This window comes from Patella vulgata, chromosome 8 (assembly GCF_932274485.2).
Source record: "Patella vulgata chromosome 8, xgPatVulg1.2, whole genome shotgun sequence".
NCBI classification, from domain to species: domain Eukaryota; kingdom Metazoa; phylum Mollusca; class Gastropoda; family Patellidae; genus Patella; species Patella vulgata.
Window position 1 is genome coordinate 40,584,849 of NC_065886.2, and position 18,898 is coordinate 40,603,746.

An 18,898-nucleotide genomic window follows, 5' to 3' on the forward strand; every position below is an offset into this window, starting at 1 on the left:
CTTTAAAGAGACATAAGTTCCCTCAGATGTTCATCAGTTGGTAAAAAATTTATTATCCCTCACTATATGAAGTTAAGAGACAGATTTTGACATGAGCTCTGTCTTTCCTTCCAGGTTTTGTTTCCGGAGCATATCTCATAAACCACTCCAAGATATCTTCATGAAACTTTTTAAACACATCAACCTATTATAGTGATTGTCCTTTCTACTAAGTAGAAATTTCTGGCATTTAATAGTTTTTGTGTTTCCATGGAAATAAATTCGACTTAGTTTATGGTATAAAGGATGTTAACAATGGAGTCTTCTTGTTTTTATTTTAACATGATTTGACTAGACACTATAATAACATTGGGAATATTCAAATTGAAAAATGTGGTGCAACTTTGTCAAGCCCTTGCTGATATATAGATGTTTCACCTTTAAATTTAAGAGCTGTAAAAATATTTAAGTGATTTTCATCTTGCTCATGTCAGAAGGCGATTTTGCACGCTATGCTTTATATAGATAAGTAAACATATATTTTCAGATAAACAGTGAATCAACTATACAAATCAACATTTACCAACTATTTCAAATGATAGCCTTTAAATTTCAATGTTACAACAGTAGATTACCTCATAAACAACGAGCTTCTAATAATGCTATATATTTCCTAGGTAAGACTAGAAAGAATCCTTTGTTTGATAAAGTCTAGAGCATCCTGTTTGATAAAGACTGGATAATCCGATGTTTGATAAAGACTAGATAATCCTATGTTTGATAAAAACTAGATAATCCTAGGTTTGATAAAGACTAGAGCATCCTATGTTTGATAAAGTCTAGAGAATGTTTGATAAAGGCTAGAGAAGTCTAGTAGTGGAAATGTCGTTCAGCAGTAAACAGTAATTGTTTTCAATAGAAATGTGTTCTGTGTATTATTTTATATTATTTAACTCGGTTGATTTTTCTGTTGTAGAAATGATTTTAGGTTTAGCTAGTTACACATACCATCAAGCCAGATCTAAATTAACACGACTTAATTCACACAAGGTAATTAAAGTTTAGACCTCATTTCAGAGCAAACTTTATTCATTATCAGGACATTGTATTACAGTATCTGGTTATAAATAAAATGGATGTGGGGATTTACCCTGTGAAAGTACAGATTTTTAAATTTAGCTACAAATAAATTGAGTACTGAATATAGATTAACAATCTTATGCATGCATAATCACATTACTCCATTTGAACTTTCTCGTCTTCAGTCAGACAAAGAAGAAGAATTTATTCTGACTTTGGTTGAAACAAAATGGTGAGTTTAAAAGTCACATATCTATTATGGCTGGATTTTAATAATCAATGATGCAGGGCCTGGCAAGTAAAAGCGTTTTGTTGTTCGGATGTGGCAAAAAAACGAAGACCCATGTGTACTTTTGACATGAACTGAAAAGAACCCTTGACATTTGTAATTTGATGAAGACTTGACAGAAATAGTGCAGTCTGGGTGAACCTCATGATTACCTCCCTTGAATAGAACTTGATAGATTGCCATAGAAACAAAACTAATTGATTTATTAGTATAGTGTTGACAAGACGTTAAACTGACTGAAGTATACTGTTGACGAGACGTCAAACTTACCGAAGTATAGTGTTAAGAAGACGTCAAACTGACCGAAGTATACTGTTAACAAGACGTCAAACTGCATAAGCATAGTGTTGACGAGATGTTAAACTGACTGAAGTATAGTGTTGATGAGACGTTAAACTGACTCAAGTATAGTGTTGACAAGACGTCAAACTGACAGAAGTAAAGTGTGACGAGATGTTAAACTCCATTTCATTTTTTTACACGCCCACATTTTCATGTGGACGTATATTGTCGTCTTCCCTGTCCGCCCATTTACATTTTATTTGTAGACTCTCTACAGGTCACAATTTTTATCCGATTTTAACGAAACTTAAAATATAGGTGTATCTCCCAAAGATCTTGGTTCCTGTCGAAATTTGCATGTATCGGACCGTCACTTCATGGGTTATGATGAAACTTGAAATGTATGTTTATAACTCAAAGATCTCGGTTCCTTGTACGAAAAATCGTGTTTTTAGCTTGTGGTCCCTCTAGCTCTAGGTCACAATTTGAAAAAAACTGTTTAAATATATCACCGTTACACACTAATGATAGGCAAGTTCAAATCTTGTGAAAAAAACTGTTTAAATATATCACCGTTACACACTAACTATGGTCGAGCTCAAATTGCGTGAAGATTGGACCGAAACTGCTTGACAGAATTGCTGCTACTTGTACGCAAATAGTGTAAAAGTATGTAATACTAAGGTTGTGGACCCTCTAGAAGTCACAGTTTTTATCCGATCTTGATGAAACTTAAATTATATGTTTATATAATATCCAAAAGATCTTGGTTTCTTTCCATATTCGTAACTTGATTATGGCCCGGGGTCACAGTGGGTAAGATGCTGGCTCGCTAGCCTGTAGGTCGAGTGTTTGATCCTTGCATTGGCCGAGAAAGTTCATCCAGATTTTCTAGCATGGTTCCCCCTTGTCAGTGATGCAGGACGAAGGGCCTGACAAAGACAATTAACTGTCTAGTTGTTCGGATTGGATGAAAAACCAAAGTCCCATGTTCACCTCGGCGTACATGTAAAAGATCCCTTGACAGCTGTCTGGGCAAAATTTCCCTTCAAGCACATTGTGTGGCGTATGCCCGTCTTCATTAGCCCAGTTCGGAGCAGAATAGTTTATTCCACTAAAATTCACTTCTCACACGAGCATATTGGATTTCCAAATTTTATCAATCAGTTTGGCTAAACTAGTATTTTAATATTATGATCATCCGATGGAAACTATAATTTCAGGATTTGTCTGTTTGGTTTTATGAAGATATTATCCAAGTTCCATGCACAATTCCATCAACTACTGATTAGTATAAAATCACAGATGAAAAATATAGGAAAACAACTGGTTAGTTTATTTCTTCTGACAAGAATGAAAGAGACCAAATAACAGGGCAAGTTTTCCTATTGGTAGTAGTTTGGATGGTACAAAAAACTGAAGTCCATTAGTGTATACATTGGCATGCACGTAAAGAAATCCTTGAAAGTTGGAAATTGAAGAATAGACTGAAACACTACTGCCTGGACAAATGTTCCCACTTTTCATTAAAAATTGCCATACGGTTGTCTCAAAATGACCAAAGTACTGTGATGACAAGACATTAAACTAAACACCATTTGAATACATGCTTTTCCTTGTCAGTAGTTCATGACGTAGGGCCGAGCAAGGAACGTCGAGTCATTTGGAATAGGCTGTGTTCACATTGCCATACTTGTTGTAAAAGACTGTTGGAATTTGAAATAAGAGTAGGCCATAGTTGGTGCCGAAAATGGCTAAGAATATTGACATTTTGATGACAGTCTATATATGTCTATATATTTCAGGGTAAGAAGAAGGTTGAAGACATCAAGTGTAATATAGATAAACACAACTTATTGGTTTTACAAAATAGTTTCTAGAACAGTCTTGATTCAATGTGCATTCTTTTCATTGTGATTATACTTAGAAAGGAATGGCCGCACAAGTTTCTTCTATATGAGCTTTCATTAGGCTCTCAACTATCTGTTTGCTTCTTGCAGATCACATGATAATACATGTTTATCCAGTGATCTGTACAATCAGTGTTTTTATCAATGTGTAGTCTTGATTAGTGTGGACTGACTGACATCAATCATTTTTTGTTTTTTATACTATATTTTTGTATTTTTATACTGTACATATGACAGGTTTTATTTTTGAGTCATGTCCTTGTTGTGTACTGTAAACAGCCAATGAAAATGTTATCATCCTCTGATCTTTGTATAAACTCACTCAAGTCAGTTCATAATGTAGACAGTCAACAGTCCGAACATAAATACACGCAATGTAGAAAATCATGAATTAACGACAAAATGAAATAAATTTATTAATATGAATTTGATTTACAGAACGCAATTTTTATGGGAAACAATCACTGGTTTTATTCTAAAAGCATGACGTTTCAACAAGTATCCTCTTAATCAGGCACATTGACATTCATCTGATGTAGTCAACTGAGATTGAGCTATGTGGTGTTTGTATTTCTAATTATTAGTGTTATCTATACTATTCAAAAAAAGTAGGGGATATTTGATTTTGGGGGCATAATACTAAAATATGCAAATGACTACGAAAAAAGTCACTATAGAACCTAACAGAAGAAACATTTCCAGTTACATGTGACGCCCAAACGCACCAATAGCTACCGCATGGAATGCAGGTGATGTTTGGGATCATCATGGGGGTCCAACCCAAGATTTGCACGACTCTGACTTTGAATGTTACAGTCATTGTGGCATTGAATTCCAGGGTGGAAACATCAGTTTAATTGTTTTAGTGACCAGAAAACAAATTTTGATATGCGTCGGCTTACCCAAAATGAAAGGTTACGTGCCCTTGGCATGCTACAGATCGGCACAACACAGGCGGTTGTGGCGCGGACGATGAATGTTTCTCAGTCTGTCATAAGCAGGCTATGATCCAGATACCGTGATACACAATCTGTACAGGACAGACCACGCTCAGGTCGACCAAGGGCGACAACTCAAGCCCAGGATCGATTTATCCGTACCTTGGCCTTGAGAAATCGTGTCATCACAGCAAATCAGATCAGCGCTCGTCTTCAAACAGACACTGGTGTGAGAGTGAGTGGCCAGACGATTCGGAATCGACTGCATAGGGGTCACATTCGCGCCCGACGTCCTCGCGTGATCCCTTGTTTGAGAGATCATCACATTCAGGCAAGACGTCGTTGGTGTAGGGATCGTCAACACTGGGATAATCGACGCTGGAGCAATGTGATGTTTTCAGATGAGTCAAGGTTCACTGTTGATTTTTTGGACAGACGTAGGAGGATGTGGCGTCGTCGAAACGAGCGCTTCCAAGACGTTAACGTCATCAGACATGATCGATTTGGGGGTGGTTCTGTTATGGTGTGGGGAGGCATCACTGTTGCTGGAAGAACGGCTTTACATGTTGTTGCAGGGCGTGTTACGGGCCAGTACTACCGGGACAACATCTTGGCAGTCCATGTTGTGCCGTTCGCATGACGTCATGGCCGCCGTTTCATCTTCCAGGATGACAACGCAAGATGTCACAGGGCCAGGATCGTTACAGGTTACCTCCAACAACAGAACATCACCACATTACCTTGGCCAGCACTGAGTCCCGACCTCTCCCCCATCGAGCATGTCTGGGACATGCTTGGACAGAGGTTACGTCAACGTCAACAACGTCCTGCCAATGTCCAAGAACTTGCTGCTGCGTTGCAACAGGAATGGGACAATCTGGACCAAAATGACCTTAGACGTCTCATTAGGAGTATGCCACGTCGGATCAATGCTTGTTTGGCAAACAGAGGAGGATTTAACCGTTACTGACTTGGTTGTGATGCTGTGGTAACTTTGCTGTTTGACCCCGGGTATCATTTTACCCTTATAATGGTCAGTCTGTGCCTTACTTAGTCTAACGATCATTTGGAATAAATCGATGAATGTGAACTTCATTTGATTTTGTCATTTGTTTCTTCGTCAGTTTCATTAGGTGACTTTAATAACACTTAAAAATCAAATATCCCCTACTTTTTTTGAATAGTATATATTTTGGTATATTATCCATTGTCTGGACTGTAAGCCTATTATCTTGTTTTTTGTTAAATCTTTTACTTCTTATTGTAATTGTTATTAAAAATCGTTGTTAATGGCTTTGTCATGAACTCTTATATATTAAACTCAAGTTTACTAAATGTCATTGTCTGCGATATCACCTCGCACACACTAAATGTCATTTTTCTTGATAACGATAAGAGGATACTTGTCGAAATGTTGTGCTTTTAGAACAAAACCAGTGATTGTTTCCCATAAAAATTGCGTTCTGTTAATGTGTCTTTCAATGGCTAAATGACACTTAAAGGTTATGAATTTGATTGGACTGATGACCTATAGTTAGATTGGGTCATACAGGAGAAGTGGACTGTTAGAAAATTTCCCTTTATTCATGCCGTTACATGTGTGAGGTCCACGGTAAACTCTTAACTAGAATCTGCCTGGTTATCACAGTAAATTAGAGACTCATGATTAAAGTCATGAGCAGTTGGCGCTAAAAGAATTGAAATGGGGTTTAACGTCCTACTCTGAGCTAATGAAGACGGGCTTACACCATTCAGTGTGCTTGAAGGGAAATTATGCCTGGGCATCAGCACTACATCCTACTATTATATCAAATTCTAACTGCCGAGGTTCTTTTACGCACATGCCAATATGTACACGGGACCTCGTTTTTTCAGCCCATCGGAATGACTCTACGTCATTGTCCCTTGCCAGGCCTCTGTCCTTCACTACTGACAACGGGGGAAATACATCGGATACACCTGATCAATTTTCTGGGTCAACACCAGGATCAAAAATAGAACCTCCAGGTTGGCTGGTCTACATCTTGCTCACTGAGCCACTGTGGCTTCCTGGCCCTAAAAGCGAGCAGCCATTAAGACTCTGCGCTAGCACCACATGGTAAAAACAAATAAAAAAGGTAGCCTACATTCGTTATCTTTCAGAGAATTTTATTCCCACATTATGCTTTCCTCTTCTATGCATTGACAATTTAATTGTGTTATTCAATGTATAATATATTTATATATGAAAATAAACACATCTAAATTATAAAATTTTATATATACAATCATTGGAACTAATTTTACTAAAACTTATATCTGTCCTCTATTATCTTATATTAGCAATCTTCTATAGGAACTGTTATACATTTCTTTAATAACTTTACGGTAATAAGTTATATCTGTCCTCTATTATCTTATATTAGCAACCTTTTATAGGAACTGTTGTACATTTCTTTAATAACTTTATGGTAATAAGTTTAAGTCTCTAACCTCATTTGAGGGATTTTGAAAGTTGGATATCCAAAAATGATATCAGTCCAAAAATGGTTCAATATTTACAATAATATGATGAATTGAACATTTGTCAACATTCGGCAAATATAAAATACAATCAATACAAGCCAACATTTGTCTACTTCTGATATATTTGTTGGGTTTTTGTTCTTTAATTAAAGATACTTTTCCAGAAAAGTATTTATTGGGTGGTTATTTCCAATAAAAGTATGGCAATTTTGGTATATATGGAAAGTCGAAACATCCAATCTTACTAGAAAAATACTGGATTCCCTGAAAAACACACATGGAGCACATTCAGGACAAAAATGTAAGGGTTTCTCTAACCGGCAACCGGACGATTAGTAACATCATAGGTTGCATGCAAGATTGTATAATCCCCCAGCGTTAGTGAGCGCTTGATGTATATGTTGATAAACTTGATGATACAACAGTTTCTGAGATAAAAAACACGGGAAAAAACTTGGGCAGTAGATAATATGAGAATTTATGGCGCTTCGATATTTATAATAAATAGTCAGCGATTAAAGACAACATCGTCTTGTATATGCAATGAACTCTCCGGCTTCGCATCCGTTACTAGATACCAAGACCGCTTAGTCATGTGACACAAACATGATCTCTTTTGGTCGATTTTTTATAGCAGGGATATTCCCTGACAATTACAATGTTTTGAGAAAGATTTGAAGCAAAATTATGATAAATTAATTAGTTTGAATATGGTTTTAGTTTAAAAATATCATCAAATCACCCAGTTTGCATGTGGGAATGTATCTTTAAATATTAAATAAACAATTTGAGTACATTTTAGCATGGATTAAACCGTGAAAAATTTGAGATTATCTGAAAAAAACAAATGACAGACAGAGACTTTAAGCTGCATGTGTGATGTTGAAAAGACAGCATTTTTTTGTCTGTTGCCTTCTGTAACCTTTCCCATAAGTATCATATAAATTACATTAATTGTTGATGACTGTCATCTGTTTGTTCTCCATATAATAAACTTTCTCAATGATGACTATGTTGCTTTTTGTTCCACTAAAACTCATCGCCTATTTACTGTTTGTATAGCAATTACAAATATACTGTGAAAATATAACATAATTTATATGGAATACAATCACACATGTATAGCATACCTCTTCAAGAAGTGTTATATTATCATTTTCAAGCACACTTGTGGAAACATTGAGCTTTACGTGTATATTTAGCAATCACCATAACAAATATACTGTGAAAACATAACACAATTTATATGGAATACAATCACACATATATATAGCACATCTCTTCAAGAAGTGTTCTATTATCATTTTCAAGCACACTTGTTAAAATGTTGTGCTATATGTATAACAAACCAGTGATTGTATTCCATACTAGGTGATACACCCTGCTTCGTCAAGGGCCTAAATTGAAACGATTCATGGCCTAAAACAGTCACAAGTTCATGCTGGTACATGTGGCGGTGGATCGTGGCGAGGAAGTGTGATTGCCGAACATAAAAACGCTAAATAAAATTCAACTATGGAACAGTTAATCTTGATAATCAATCAAGATAAAATTTATAGATCAATGTTATAAAGGGTATAGCTAAAAATTTAATCTGCTTTCATTAGCCCTGCCGATGCAAAACAGTAGGACGTTAAACCCCATTTCATTTCTAAAAATATAGAGTTTAACAATAGTAACCCATTTCTGAAAATCTTCACCTATTATATCACAGAAGATTCAATGCCATTTTTTTCTACAATTTTCGAAGGACAATTTACATACCATTTATTCACATGGTTAAATATTTGGGCGGTGTATTGATGTGATACAAGCTAGCATATATATTAAGCTGCATATTACAATATATTTTTAGGGAAATATAATGCATTTTAGAATTTTGTTAATCGTATTTTAGAATTCGACTGTCTGATACACCAAATAAATGCTTTAAGACTTAAAAAGTCTCCAATATTTTACACTGATCAATGTTATGTTATTCGTTAATGGTAGAAGATGTGATTTCATATAAATGTACAAAAAAATGAAAATATTGATATGACCATTTGTGTATGTCAATTTTATTTGACAGCGCCTATACCTTGGCAAATATAACAGCTCTAGTAAATAAGACAGGTACAAGGGCTGGCTAAAAAGTTATAATTATAAAAGTCTTGTACAAAGTCGATGGTTTCATTTTTTTCTACATAGTCCCCTTTGAGGTGTACACATTTTTGCCAATGATGTTGCAAGGCCTGGATATCGGTCAGGAAAACATTTTCTTCAGCTGTCCTAAAAACAATCGTTCACAGCTGACATGACTTAATCATAACTAGAAAAATGATCTGCTTCAAGTTTCTGATCTGCAGTCAAGGGCTTTGACATCTTCCTAACTCGTTGGCGATAATGTACTCAACCCTCTCATGAGAGATGCCTACAACACTGGCAATATGTTCAAAGTGTACTATATCAAACACGGTGGAAGTGTAAGAAAAGCTCAGGGAACGAACAAACGAAGTGGTCAATCGTCGTTCAGCCATGTTATGCACCCGGGTAATGTTTCTTGAATGGCTGCTGTCGATGGCCTTCCAGGACGCGGGTCATTCTCAAGGCTTTCTCTGCCACCCTTAAATTCCACAGCCCACTTCTTTATTGTGGAAAAGGTACTTGATGACTGTCCTTTTGCCTGTTCTGGCCATTTCTGGAGATTAAAATGGGTAGGTTCACAAGATGATCTGATACAAAGACAATAATAAAACTACAGTTGCACTTCGTATGATTCATTCAATGATTGATGGCAAATGTTTGTTTCAACCCAATTGATCTATCCTTTTCATAATCAGAACTTTTCAGCCAGCCCTCATATTATATAAATATCATTAAAAACACTGCAAATAGACAAATCGGTGCCAGACAAAATGACAGACATTAAAGGGATTGTGTCTGACAAAATCTGAATCTAAGTTTGAAAATCTCTGTGATAGGTGCCTTATTTGCAGGCTTGTAAATAAATATTGGTATCATAGGATCCCACTACAAGCGGTTTTCACAACAGGCGGCATCAGCATGCTTATAAATGTAATATATTAGGTATATATATTGTAGTTTGTTAAATGTCTCAAAGGTTCAAAGATCACTTTGTATGTCATTTTTAAAAAAATAAAATCTGTAGAAGGATTAGTAAATGTGTAAGTTTAGTAAAGTAAGTTCTCTAATCTAGTATATCTGAGTGAAACAAGTTTTCAATAAGCTACAAAAGATGCTGCTGCTATGCCTGACATCAAATGGTACCGTAGTTCTTTATTCTCAAACATTTGTTGACCTAACTCACGACATCCGAACTGGTTTTTCTAATTTAGCTGAAAATGTTTTCCAATATTCCAGATCTGGAGAGCTACCAGCCAGAGGAACACAACATGTGAGTAGCTCAGGAACAGAACATAAGTGGAATGAGTTACGACTGTTAGTCTGAAAGTAAACATTGATATATAATTATAATATCTGTACATAGAACTAAAAAATAGTGTGACGGCAATAAGAAACTTACACACAATAAGGTTTAACAATTAACACTTGTCCAGTCTGGTTTCCCATTGTCAGTAGTGGTGAAGACAAGGTATCTAGTCATTTGGATGGGTTGAAAAATTGAGTGAGGTCTACCTGTGTACATAATTTTCTTTAAAGCAATTAATTATATAAAATCCCTTGACAGTTGAAATTCCATGAAGAGTACGGAGTTGGCAGAATCGCTGCTATTTGGGACACCTTTCTCTCACAACACACTGCTGCATTGTATGTGCCCTCTTCATCACCTGTGTTGGTGCAACAAAATAAGTCGTTTTAACATTCAGAGATGCCGATTTAAAATTTTTCTCATCGGACATTTTCAATCAGGGTTAATAAGATGCCAGAATTAGGTCACCAGAAGTCGTCAGCTTTTATCCCCTTTAAAAGACTTCAGCTACAATTATGTTTTATGTAATGATGTCTTGGTGACGTAGACTATGAATACCGAATAAAAATTTAAACATTTATATTTACGTACTAATGATTTAATTACTCAACACTCATGTTGTATTACTTCCTGTAAGGGGTCACGGTGGCTAAGTGGATAAGACGCTGGCTCGCTAGCCTGGAGGTCGGGTGTTTGATCCCTGGATTGGCCGAGAAAGTTCGTCCAGATTTTCGGGCATGGTTTCCCCTTGTCAGTGATGCAGGACGGAGGGCCTGACAAGGACAGCTATCTAGTTGTTCGGATGGGATGAAAAACTGAAGTCCCGTGTACACATTGGCGTGCACGTAAAAGATCCCTTGACAGTTGGAATTTGATATAAGAGTAGGCCATAGTGCCGCTGTTTGGGCAAAATTTCCCTCATAGCACACTGTATGGCATATGCCCTACTTCATTAGCCCAGTTTGGAGCAGAACAGTAGGATGTTAAACCCCATTTCATTTAATTACTTCCTGTAAGGACAATAATTCGATGTATCTAAAAATCTTTAAGCATAAAATAGACAAACAAACCTCCTTTGATTGGTTGTTATTTTGTTGGTTTCTAATGGCAACAACCGCACAATGATCTTCTAACATAGTTTCTTCAAATGACCAATCAGTGTCCAGTTTACCTTCTATATGAACGGTAGTGTCTTGAACGATGTGATTGGGTTGTAAATCAGTAGTCTGTATGCGAAAATCTAATTTTCCAAATTCATATCCAATTCCTATACCCAATGTCTTCACAACACTTTCTTTTAAACACTAAATGGAAAGAAAATAAAGAAATAAGAATGTGTGAAACTAAATGAGTTTTACAGTTCCTGCTGTTAGGAAGTATTTTCATGAACAGCGATGTTGTGGCATACTCTCAACAAATGCCAACTATAAATTGCTCTTTGCGTGTACATAAATGAGTACATGGTGTAACTCTGTTTTGAGTCCCAATGCTTTTCCTTGCAAAGAGGTGGAAAAAAATTATTACAGAGGAGCTATGTATTTTTTGACCTTAGAGAGAGAGAGAAATGGGATTTAACCTTCACTCGACACAAACTAGGTCATTTCGGGACTAACACATGGTTCAATTTTATTTCAATAATTCGGTTGCATGTAGGTGTCTTTATCTGTGTGAGACACCAGAGGACCTAGAAAAAACCCACGAGGTTGGACAAGCGACCCTGCTCCTTGTCACGTACAAGTGGGGAATCGAAACCTTGTCAGTTGTCTCAATGACAGACCTTATGATACAGCGCACGCTAACCATTCCCCCCCCCCCCTCCCCCAACTTAGTGATATTCTAGACTCTTTATGTCCTAGTCATACAACCACTATAATAAGTTATTGCACTTGAATATTAGCGATATACCCAATGTCTGTAAAACATTTTCATCTGTTCTCGTTCTGATGGCTGTGATGTCACTGTTGTCCATTCACGATCTGTTAAATGGCGTTTCATTAAACTAAAAAACTTTGGCATAGAATCTCCTCCTGAAATTAAATATAAATATGAAATTTTGATTTCTGTAAATATAAAACTAAATTGGTTCAGGTGTGACTGACTGCAGAGCCTCGAGCAGGGTAAGAGGGGTTCTTCCCCGGAAAATTTTGGGGCCATTTCTGAAAGATTATACGGCTATCTGTACTTTTATTATACGGGTATATATAAGCAATCTCTTTTTTTTTAAAACTTTTATATCATTTATATTTCACTGTATTCTGATTCTCAAAATAACTAAATAATTGTTTGATTCATTCCTTGATATATCACATGGTTTTCATCTTGTAATTATAGATAACAATAAGGGGTTATATTTTCTAAGATTTTTTTTTTTTTCTGTTCTATTACAATTTCCTTGTGTGCCCAAATCTAAAAAATTCTTGAGTACCTAAATCTAAAAAAATGAATACCGTTATGTGAAACTGCTGTAAAGTCATAAAATTATAAGATGCTGTACAAAATTCACTACACAAATAATAAATCAGTTTAAAAGATTTCCATATGAGCATGATACATGTGTTAAAAATAGATGTGATATAACCATTTATCAAGACATATTGACTTGTGAAAACCTTACAATGTGACTGATGCAAAATCAGCCATTTCTCGGCAATGGATAGAGTTAGAAAAACTATTTTGTGATATCTGCCTAATCATATCTATCTACACACTAGTACAGTAGTCAAAGGAAGTTAGTAAACAATATTCTTAAATGGTAACGAATAACATTCTTTAGAAAAATTGTTTGATTTAAAAGGTTAAAATATTGTTTATTTCAAAATCACCATAAATAAATTGAGCAAAAAGTTAGCTGGAGTTCTAAACTATCTTTTGATATCTATATGTTTGACTGATTTAGGCTATTTAATGAACAGAATAAAATATTTAAGATTCAAGTAAGTAAAGAAATAGATCAATTTGAAATAAAAGTTTGTTTAATAAAGGTTCAAAATTTCAGTTTTGTCAAAATGACGTCATATTTGGAGACCAATAGGTCACATATAATGAAAAGTCGTAGTTGGCTTAAAATAGTGCAAATTTTATTCTGTTAGGGGCATAAAAACGTAAAAAGTGACCCAACAAAATTGCTTATTTCTCGGGAAGGGCAAATTCTAAATGATGTATGGATTTTCATTTGATCTTATACATCAGCGCTACATACTTATGAAGTTTAGAGCACAAATTACAAAAAATGTAAAAGTTAAATGCCATTGAAAATGGTTATGGAAGAGATAGTAGTTTATTGTTATGGATATTTAAGGGGCTTTTGTCTGTACAACAAAAATCAGACCTGATGAACTTACTTTGTGATATAGAATTCATAACATCGACTCCAACATCTCTCTCTTTCTCAGCTGCTAAAACGACAAAGTCTTCTTGGTGTGATATATTAAAACTATAATGTTGATAATCTGCAGGTAATGTATTGAGTATCTGAGGTTTGCCTCGTTCTGTACGAGTGAGTTTGATATCTGGGTAGGCTATATTTAACATGTGGGCAGATGCTGCTCGTATCAATAATCTACCAATCTGAAAAAAATAAGATCGCATCAGGTAAAAACACAAGAAATCATTTTGTTTTTTAGAAATGTAGTATCCAAAGGGATATTAACTCAATAACTGAGACAAATGAAATAAAAGGGGGGTTTATTGTCCTACTTTTCTGCATCAACTGGGCTAATTCAGACAGGTATATGACCATCCTCCTTATCCCTAATGGTCTCATTCCGTTCCACTCCACTAACCTCTAGGTTCATCCATGCTGGAGAGATATATTCAAATTATCTGCCCTTGATGACTGTGCTATTTTTATTGACCAATCAAAAAAATTGTTAAATACAAAGGTGTTTGGTGAAGGGAAGTAACTCTCATCTTAAACCAAGGGTATAGTGGAGTAGAAGGGAATGAGACCACAGATGATACCAAGGATGGTATATTGCATACAGTGGGCTATGAGGAAAATTTTGTCCTGAAAGTGTTGCTATGGCCTACTCTTATTTCAATTTCCAACTGTCAGGGGATTTTTAAGGTGCTGCCAATGGTATGCACAGGACCTTGTTTTTGGTATATCATCTGAATGGCGAGATACTTTTCCTTGCCTTGTCATCCATCCTGAAACCTTACAGGGGAAACCATATTCTTTGAATGGCATTTAATAATTGGAACATAATCTAATAAAACACTATCTATGGATAACAATTAGGCCTACTATGGCTGCAATGTTTCAACAAGACTTTGCAAGTTGTTATCAAGCATATATCAACATAAATAAATACCAGCGGCTGCCAGGCAGGTTACGCCCACATTTTCGAGAGATGGATAGAGAACAAGCTACAAAGAAAGTGATTTTTCCTACAATCAAGGGCCATAATTCATGAAGTTACAATTCGATATGCACAAATATCGAAAGGAACCAAGATCTTTGGGTTATAAACATGCATTTCAAGTTTCATCAAAATCGGATTAAAATTGTGACCTCTACATGGTCCACAACCTTGATATACCATATTTTTACACCCTTCGTGTACAAGCGGCGGCCATTTTGTCCGGCAGTTTTGGTTTGATTTATAGGAAATTTGATCTCAACCTTTATTATGGTGTAACAGTGATATATTCTAACGATTTTTAAAATCAGATAATGACTGTGACCTTCAGAGGGACCACAAGCTAAAAAAGGCAATTTTTCATATAATCAGGGGCCATAATTCAGGAAGTTAAGATCCGATATGCGACAATATCGAAAGGAGCCAAGATCTTTAAGTTAAAAACATGCATTTCAAGTTTCATCAAAATTGAACCAGCGGCTGCCAGGCAGGATACGCCCACATTTTCGAGAGATGGATAGAGAACAAGCTAACAAGAAAGTGATTTTTCCTACAATCAAGGGCCATAATTCAGGAAGTTAAGGTCCGGTATGCGCAAATATCGAAAGGAACCGAAATCTTTGGGTTATAAACTTACATTTCAAGTTTCAACAAAATCGGATAAAAATTGTGACCTCTATAGTGTCCACAACCTTGATATACCTTATTTTTACGCTATTTGAGAACGAACGGCGGACATTTTGTCTGTCAATTTTGGGTCGATTTTCACGAAATTCGAACTCAGCCGTCCTTAGGGTGTAACGGTGATATAATAATACGGTTTTTTTAAATCGGATAAAAATTATGACCTCTATAGGGTCCACAAGCTAAAAAAACGCGATTTTTCGTACAATCAGGGGCCATAATTCAGGAAGTTACGGTCCGATATGCGTGAATATCGAAAGGAACCAAGATCTTTGGGTTATAAACTTACATTTCAAGTTTAAAAAAAATCGGATAAAAATTGTGACCTCTATAGGGTCCACAACCTTGATATACCATACTTTTACGCTATTTGAGAACGAACGGCGGCCATTTTGTCTGTCAATTTTGGGCCGATTTTCACGAAATTCGAACTCAGCCATCCTTAGGGTGTAACGGTGATATAATAATACGTTTTTTTAAATCGGACAAAAATTATGACCTCTATAGGGTCCACAAGCTAAAAACGCGATTTTTGGTACAATCAGGGGCCGTAATTCAGGAAGTTACGGTCCGATATGCGCGAATATCGAAAGGAACCAAGATCTTTGGGTTATAAACTTACATTTCAAGTTTCAAAAAAATCGGCTAAAAATTGTGACCTCTATAGGGTCCACAACCTTGATATACCATACTTTTACGCTATTTGAGAACGAACGGCGGCCATTTTGTCTGTCAATTTTGGGCCGATTTTCACGAAATTCGAACTCAGCCATCCTTAGGGTGCAACGGTGATATAATAATACTTTTTTTCAAATCGGATAAAAATTATGACCTCTATAGGGTCCACAAGCTAAAAACGCGATTTTTGGTACAATCAGGGCCATAATTCAGGAAGTTACGGTCCGATATGCGCGAATATCGAAAGGAACCGACATCTTTGGATTATCAACTTAGATTTCAAGTTTCAACAAAATCAGATAAAAATTGTGACCTCTATAGGGTCAACAAGCTAAAAACGTGATTTTTCGTACAAACAGGGGCCATAATCCATGAAGTTTCGATCCGATACATGCCAATATCGAAAGCAGCCGAGATTTTTTGGGGATAAACCTATATTTCAAGTTTCGTCAAAATCGGACAAGAATTGTGACCTGTAGAGAGTCCAGAAACAAATTGTGGACGGACGGACAGGGGCGACGACAATATACTTGATTTAAAACACGACATGTACAGTAATTAAAATAATCAAATTTCCATGTCAACATGGCAGTAATTTCTGAGTTAAATTACGTACAGGAAATTATGATAGTTTTAAAGTGTGAAAAATCCTACCATAGCTGATTTAGAATCTTTTTGAAAAACAAATTTCCCTATTCGAGTTTTTTCTTCTGTCTGGACACATTGAGCAGCTAACATCCATTCTGATTGTGTAGGTTCCCAGGCTTGTGATTTTACTGCTAAACGTAAACTTTTACGTGAAAGTGATCTGAAACATTACATAATAATTAAAATGAGAATGAATGAACAAATTTAAGGCAGTAATTTCACTTCTATTCCATGCATTGTTGAAAAGTTGGTGAATGTGCAGAAATATTTTATAAATTCCATGTGAATGCTATCAGCAATGAGCAACATCTTGAACCTGATGTTTATGGATAGAGAGAGAGAGAGATTTGGGGTTTAATGTCCACTCAACACAAACTAGTTTATTTAGGGACTAACTCACAGTTCAATTTTATTTCAATAATTCGCTTGCACGTAGGGGTCTTTAGCAGTTGGAGGAAACCAGAGAATCCAGAGAAAACCCACAAGATTGGACAGGCGACCGGCGCGACCCTACTCCTTGTCACGTACAACCAGGGAATCTAAACCATGCCAGTTGACTCAGTGACAGATCTCATGATATAAAGCGCACATGCTAACCATTCGGCCATCCAATCCACCTTTATGGGTAGAAATATGTTATGGTTATAAGGATGGTGAGAACTATACGATAGGCCTAGCCCAGGTATACCAGTGTTTCTATGTCTTACTAACATGTTCATATTTTAAAGCATTGTCATATTTTCCTGCCCCATGTAGGCTGTGTTGCGTAATACAGGCAATGTTTATCAGTAGACATGATCCTGGTATTATAGCAATTATATATAGTTGTATATAATAAATATGGTGAGTCTGACATCTTACTGACCTTGTCATTATATCAAACACATAAATTCTAGTGTTTTAGCCTAACTAATAACTTGAGTCTTCTGACCCTTTCACCCATGATTTATATCAACAACAAACAACATGAAATTTATAGAATAAGCTATAGATTGGATGATGGCCAGGAGATTAGAAGTCTATATTAACCACAAGTAGGCCTAGGCTATATAATATTACATGTATATGTGTGGACCTTTTTGTTTATAATAGGCCTATACTATATTTGAAATCATTTATTCAATCTTGAGCTTTTTCGTGTGACTTGCGCAACATAGAACAAAGTTCGACAGCTAGCATAAATTCATATTCCGTCAAATTTTTCTTCAGTTTCTTAAGTATAATTAGATTGAATAGGCAGCTGTCTCGAGATCAAAACCTGCAATAATTAGCCCCTTCATTATCAGGACAGACTGCAACTAGAATATATGACAAAAAATGGCTTGTCTAAATCCATAAACATAGTACATGTTCAATGTTAAGAAGACTATTTTACCTTTTACACTGGGAAACTTTTGAGCACAACTCTGATTCCATATTTACAGTAGACCTGTATTTAAACTTAAAAGTTAGGTTGTGAAGAATGTGTAATTTAGCTGCTGCCTTTGCCAAATCCTATTGAATTCTACCAAAAACAATGCAAACTAAGCTATATATAAACATGTATATATATCCATAAACTAGGATTTATTTGCATATGGCAGAGGATTACAAATCCCAGCACTGTCATAAAGTCAATATTGACACAGCAAAAAAATAACCTGAAAAGGCTAAAAATAGCCGAGTGCCCTGGACTGCTGGGGGTCCACATTATTTAAGTAAATAACAACATTATTTCTTCAAAACGCAGTACCATAATGTAAAGATTTTTATCAATTTTTATAGGAAAGCCTCGTGCAGTACCTGAACATATTACTGTCGTCTGTATTAGCCATTTTGCATTATAAATTCAACACATAACACATTTTTACTCAAATTTCTAACCAGCTGATGTCTGATCTACTTTTACTTTAGACCACATTCTACTTCCGTTACTATATATCCGGATTATAAACCAATCAATGCCCTAGCCTGTTACTGGCAGCTTTCTGTCACCCGGACTATCACTGTGGCCAACCAGATCATGGTCCCATTAATCGCCGATATTAATATAACACATCATTCCTTGTCGGTGACCCTTTGCCATACTCTGGGCGTTATTGACCCCCCCCCCCCCCGACACACACACTGTG

The 18,898-nt window shown here is 36.0% G+C and overlaps 1 protein-coding gene across 2 annotated transcripts; it reads right to left on the reverse strand.

Annotated features, from left to right (window-relative positions):
• Positions 1 to 6,513: 6,513 nt before the first annotated feature.
• On the reverse strand, positions 6,514 to 18,689 carry LOC126829825 (L-aminoadipate-semialdehyde dehydrogenase-phosphopantetheinyl transferase). Of its 2 annotated transcripts, none has more exons than XM_050559973.1 (6): positions 18,570 to 18,689; positions 16,794 to 16,947; positions 13,758 to 13,983; positions 12,322 to 12,443; positions 11,487 to 11,720; positions 6,514 to 10,430 (listed from the first exon to the last, which is right to left on the reverse strand). In XM_050559973.1, the coding sequence occupies exons 1-6, from the start codon at positions 18,599 to 18,601 to the stop codon at positions 10,290 to 10,292; spliced, it is 909 nt and encodes a 302-aa protein (XP_050415930.1). In that variant the 5' UTR covers positions 18,602 to 18,689; the 3' UTR covers positions 6,514 to 10,289. The 2 variants fall into 2 exon arrangements, with proteins under 2 accessions (XP_050415930.1, XP_050415929.1); XM_050559972.2 differs by lacking the exon at positions 18,570 to 18,689 and adding an exon at positions 18,163 to 18,395.
• Positions 18,690 to 18,898: the final 209 nt, after the last annotated feature.

Excerpts from the sequence above, each read along its gene's own strand:
- LOC126829825 (XM_050559972.2), bottom strand. The coding sequence starts at position 18,203 with ATGGAATCAGAGTTGTGCTCAAAAGTTTCCCAGTGTAAAAG. Across the intron at positions 16,948-18,162 it reads AAAGTTTCCCAGTGTAAAAG|ATCACTTTCACGTAAAAGTT; the intron begins GTAAAATAGTCT and ends GTAATGTTTCAG. Across the intron at positions 13,984-16,793 it reads AAGATTCTAAATCAGCTATG|ATTGGTAGATTATTGATACG; the intron begins GTAGGATTTTTC and ends TATTTTTTTCAG.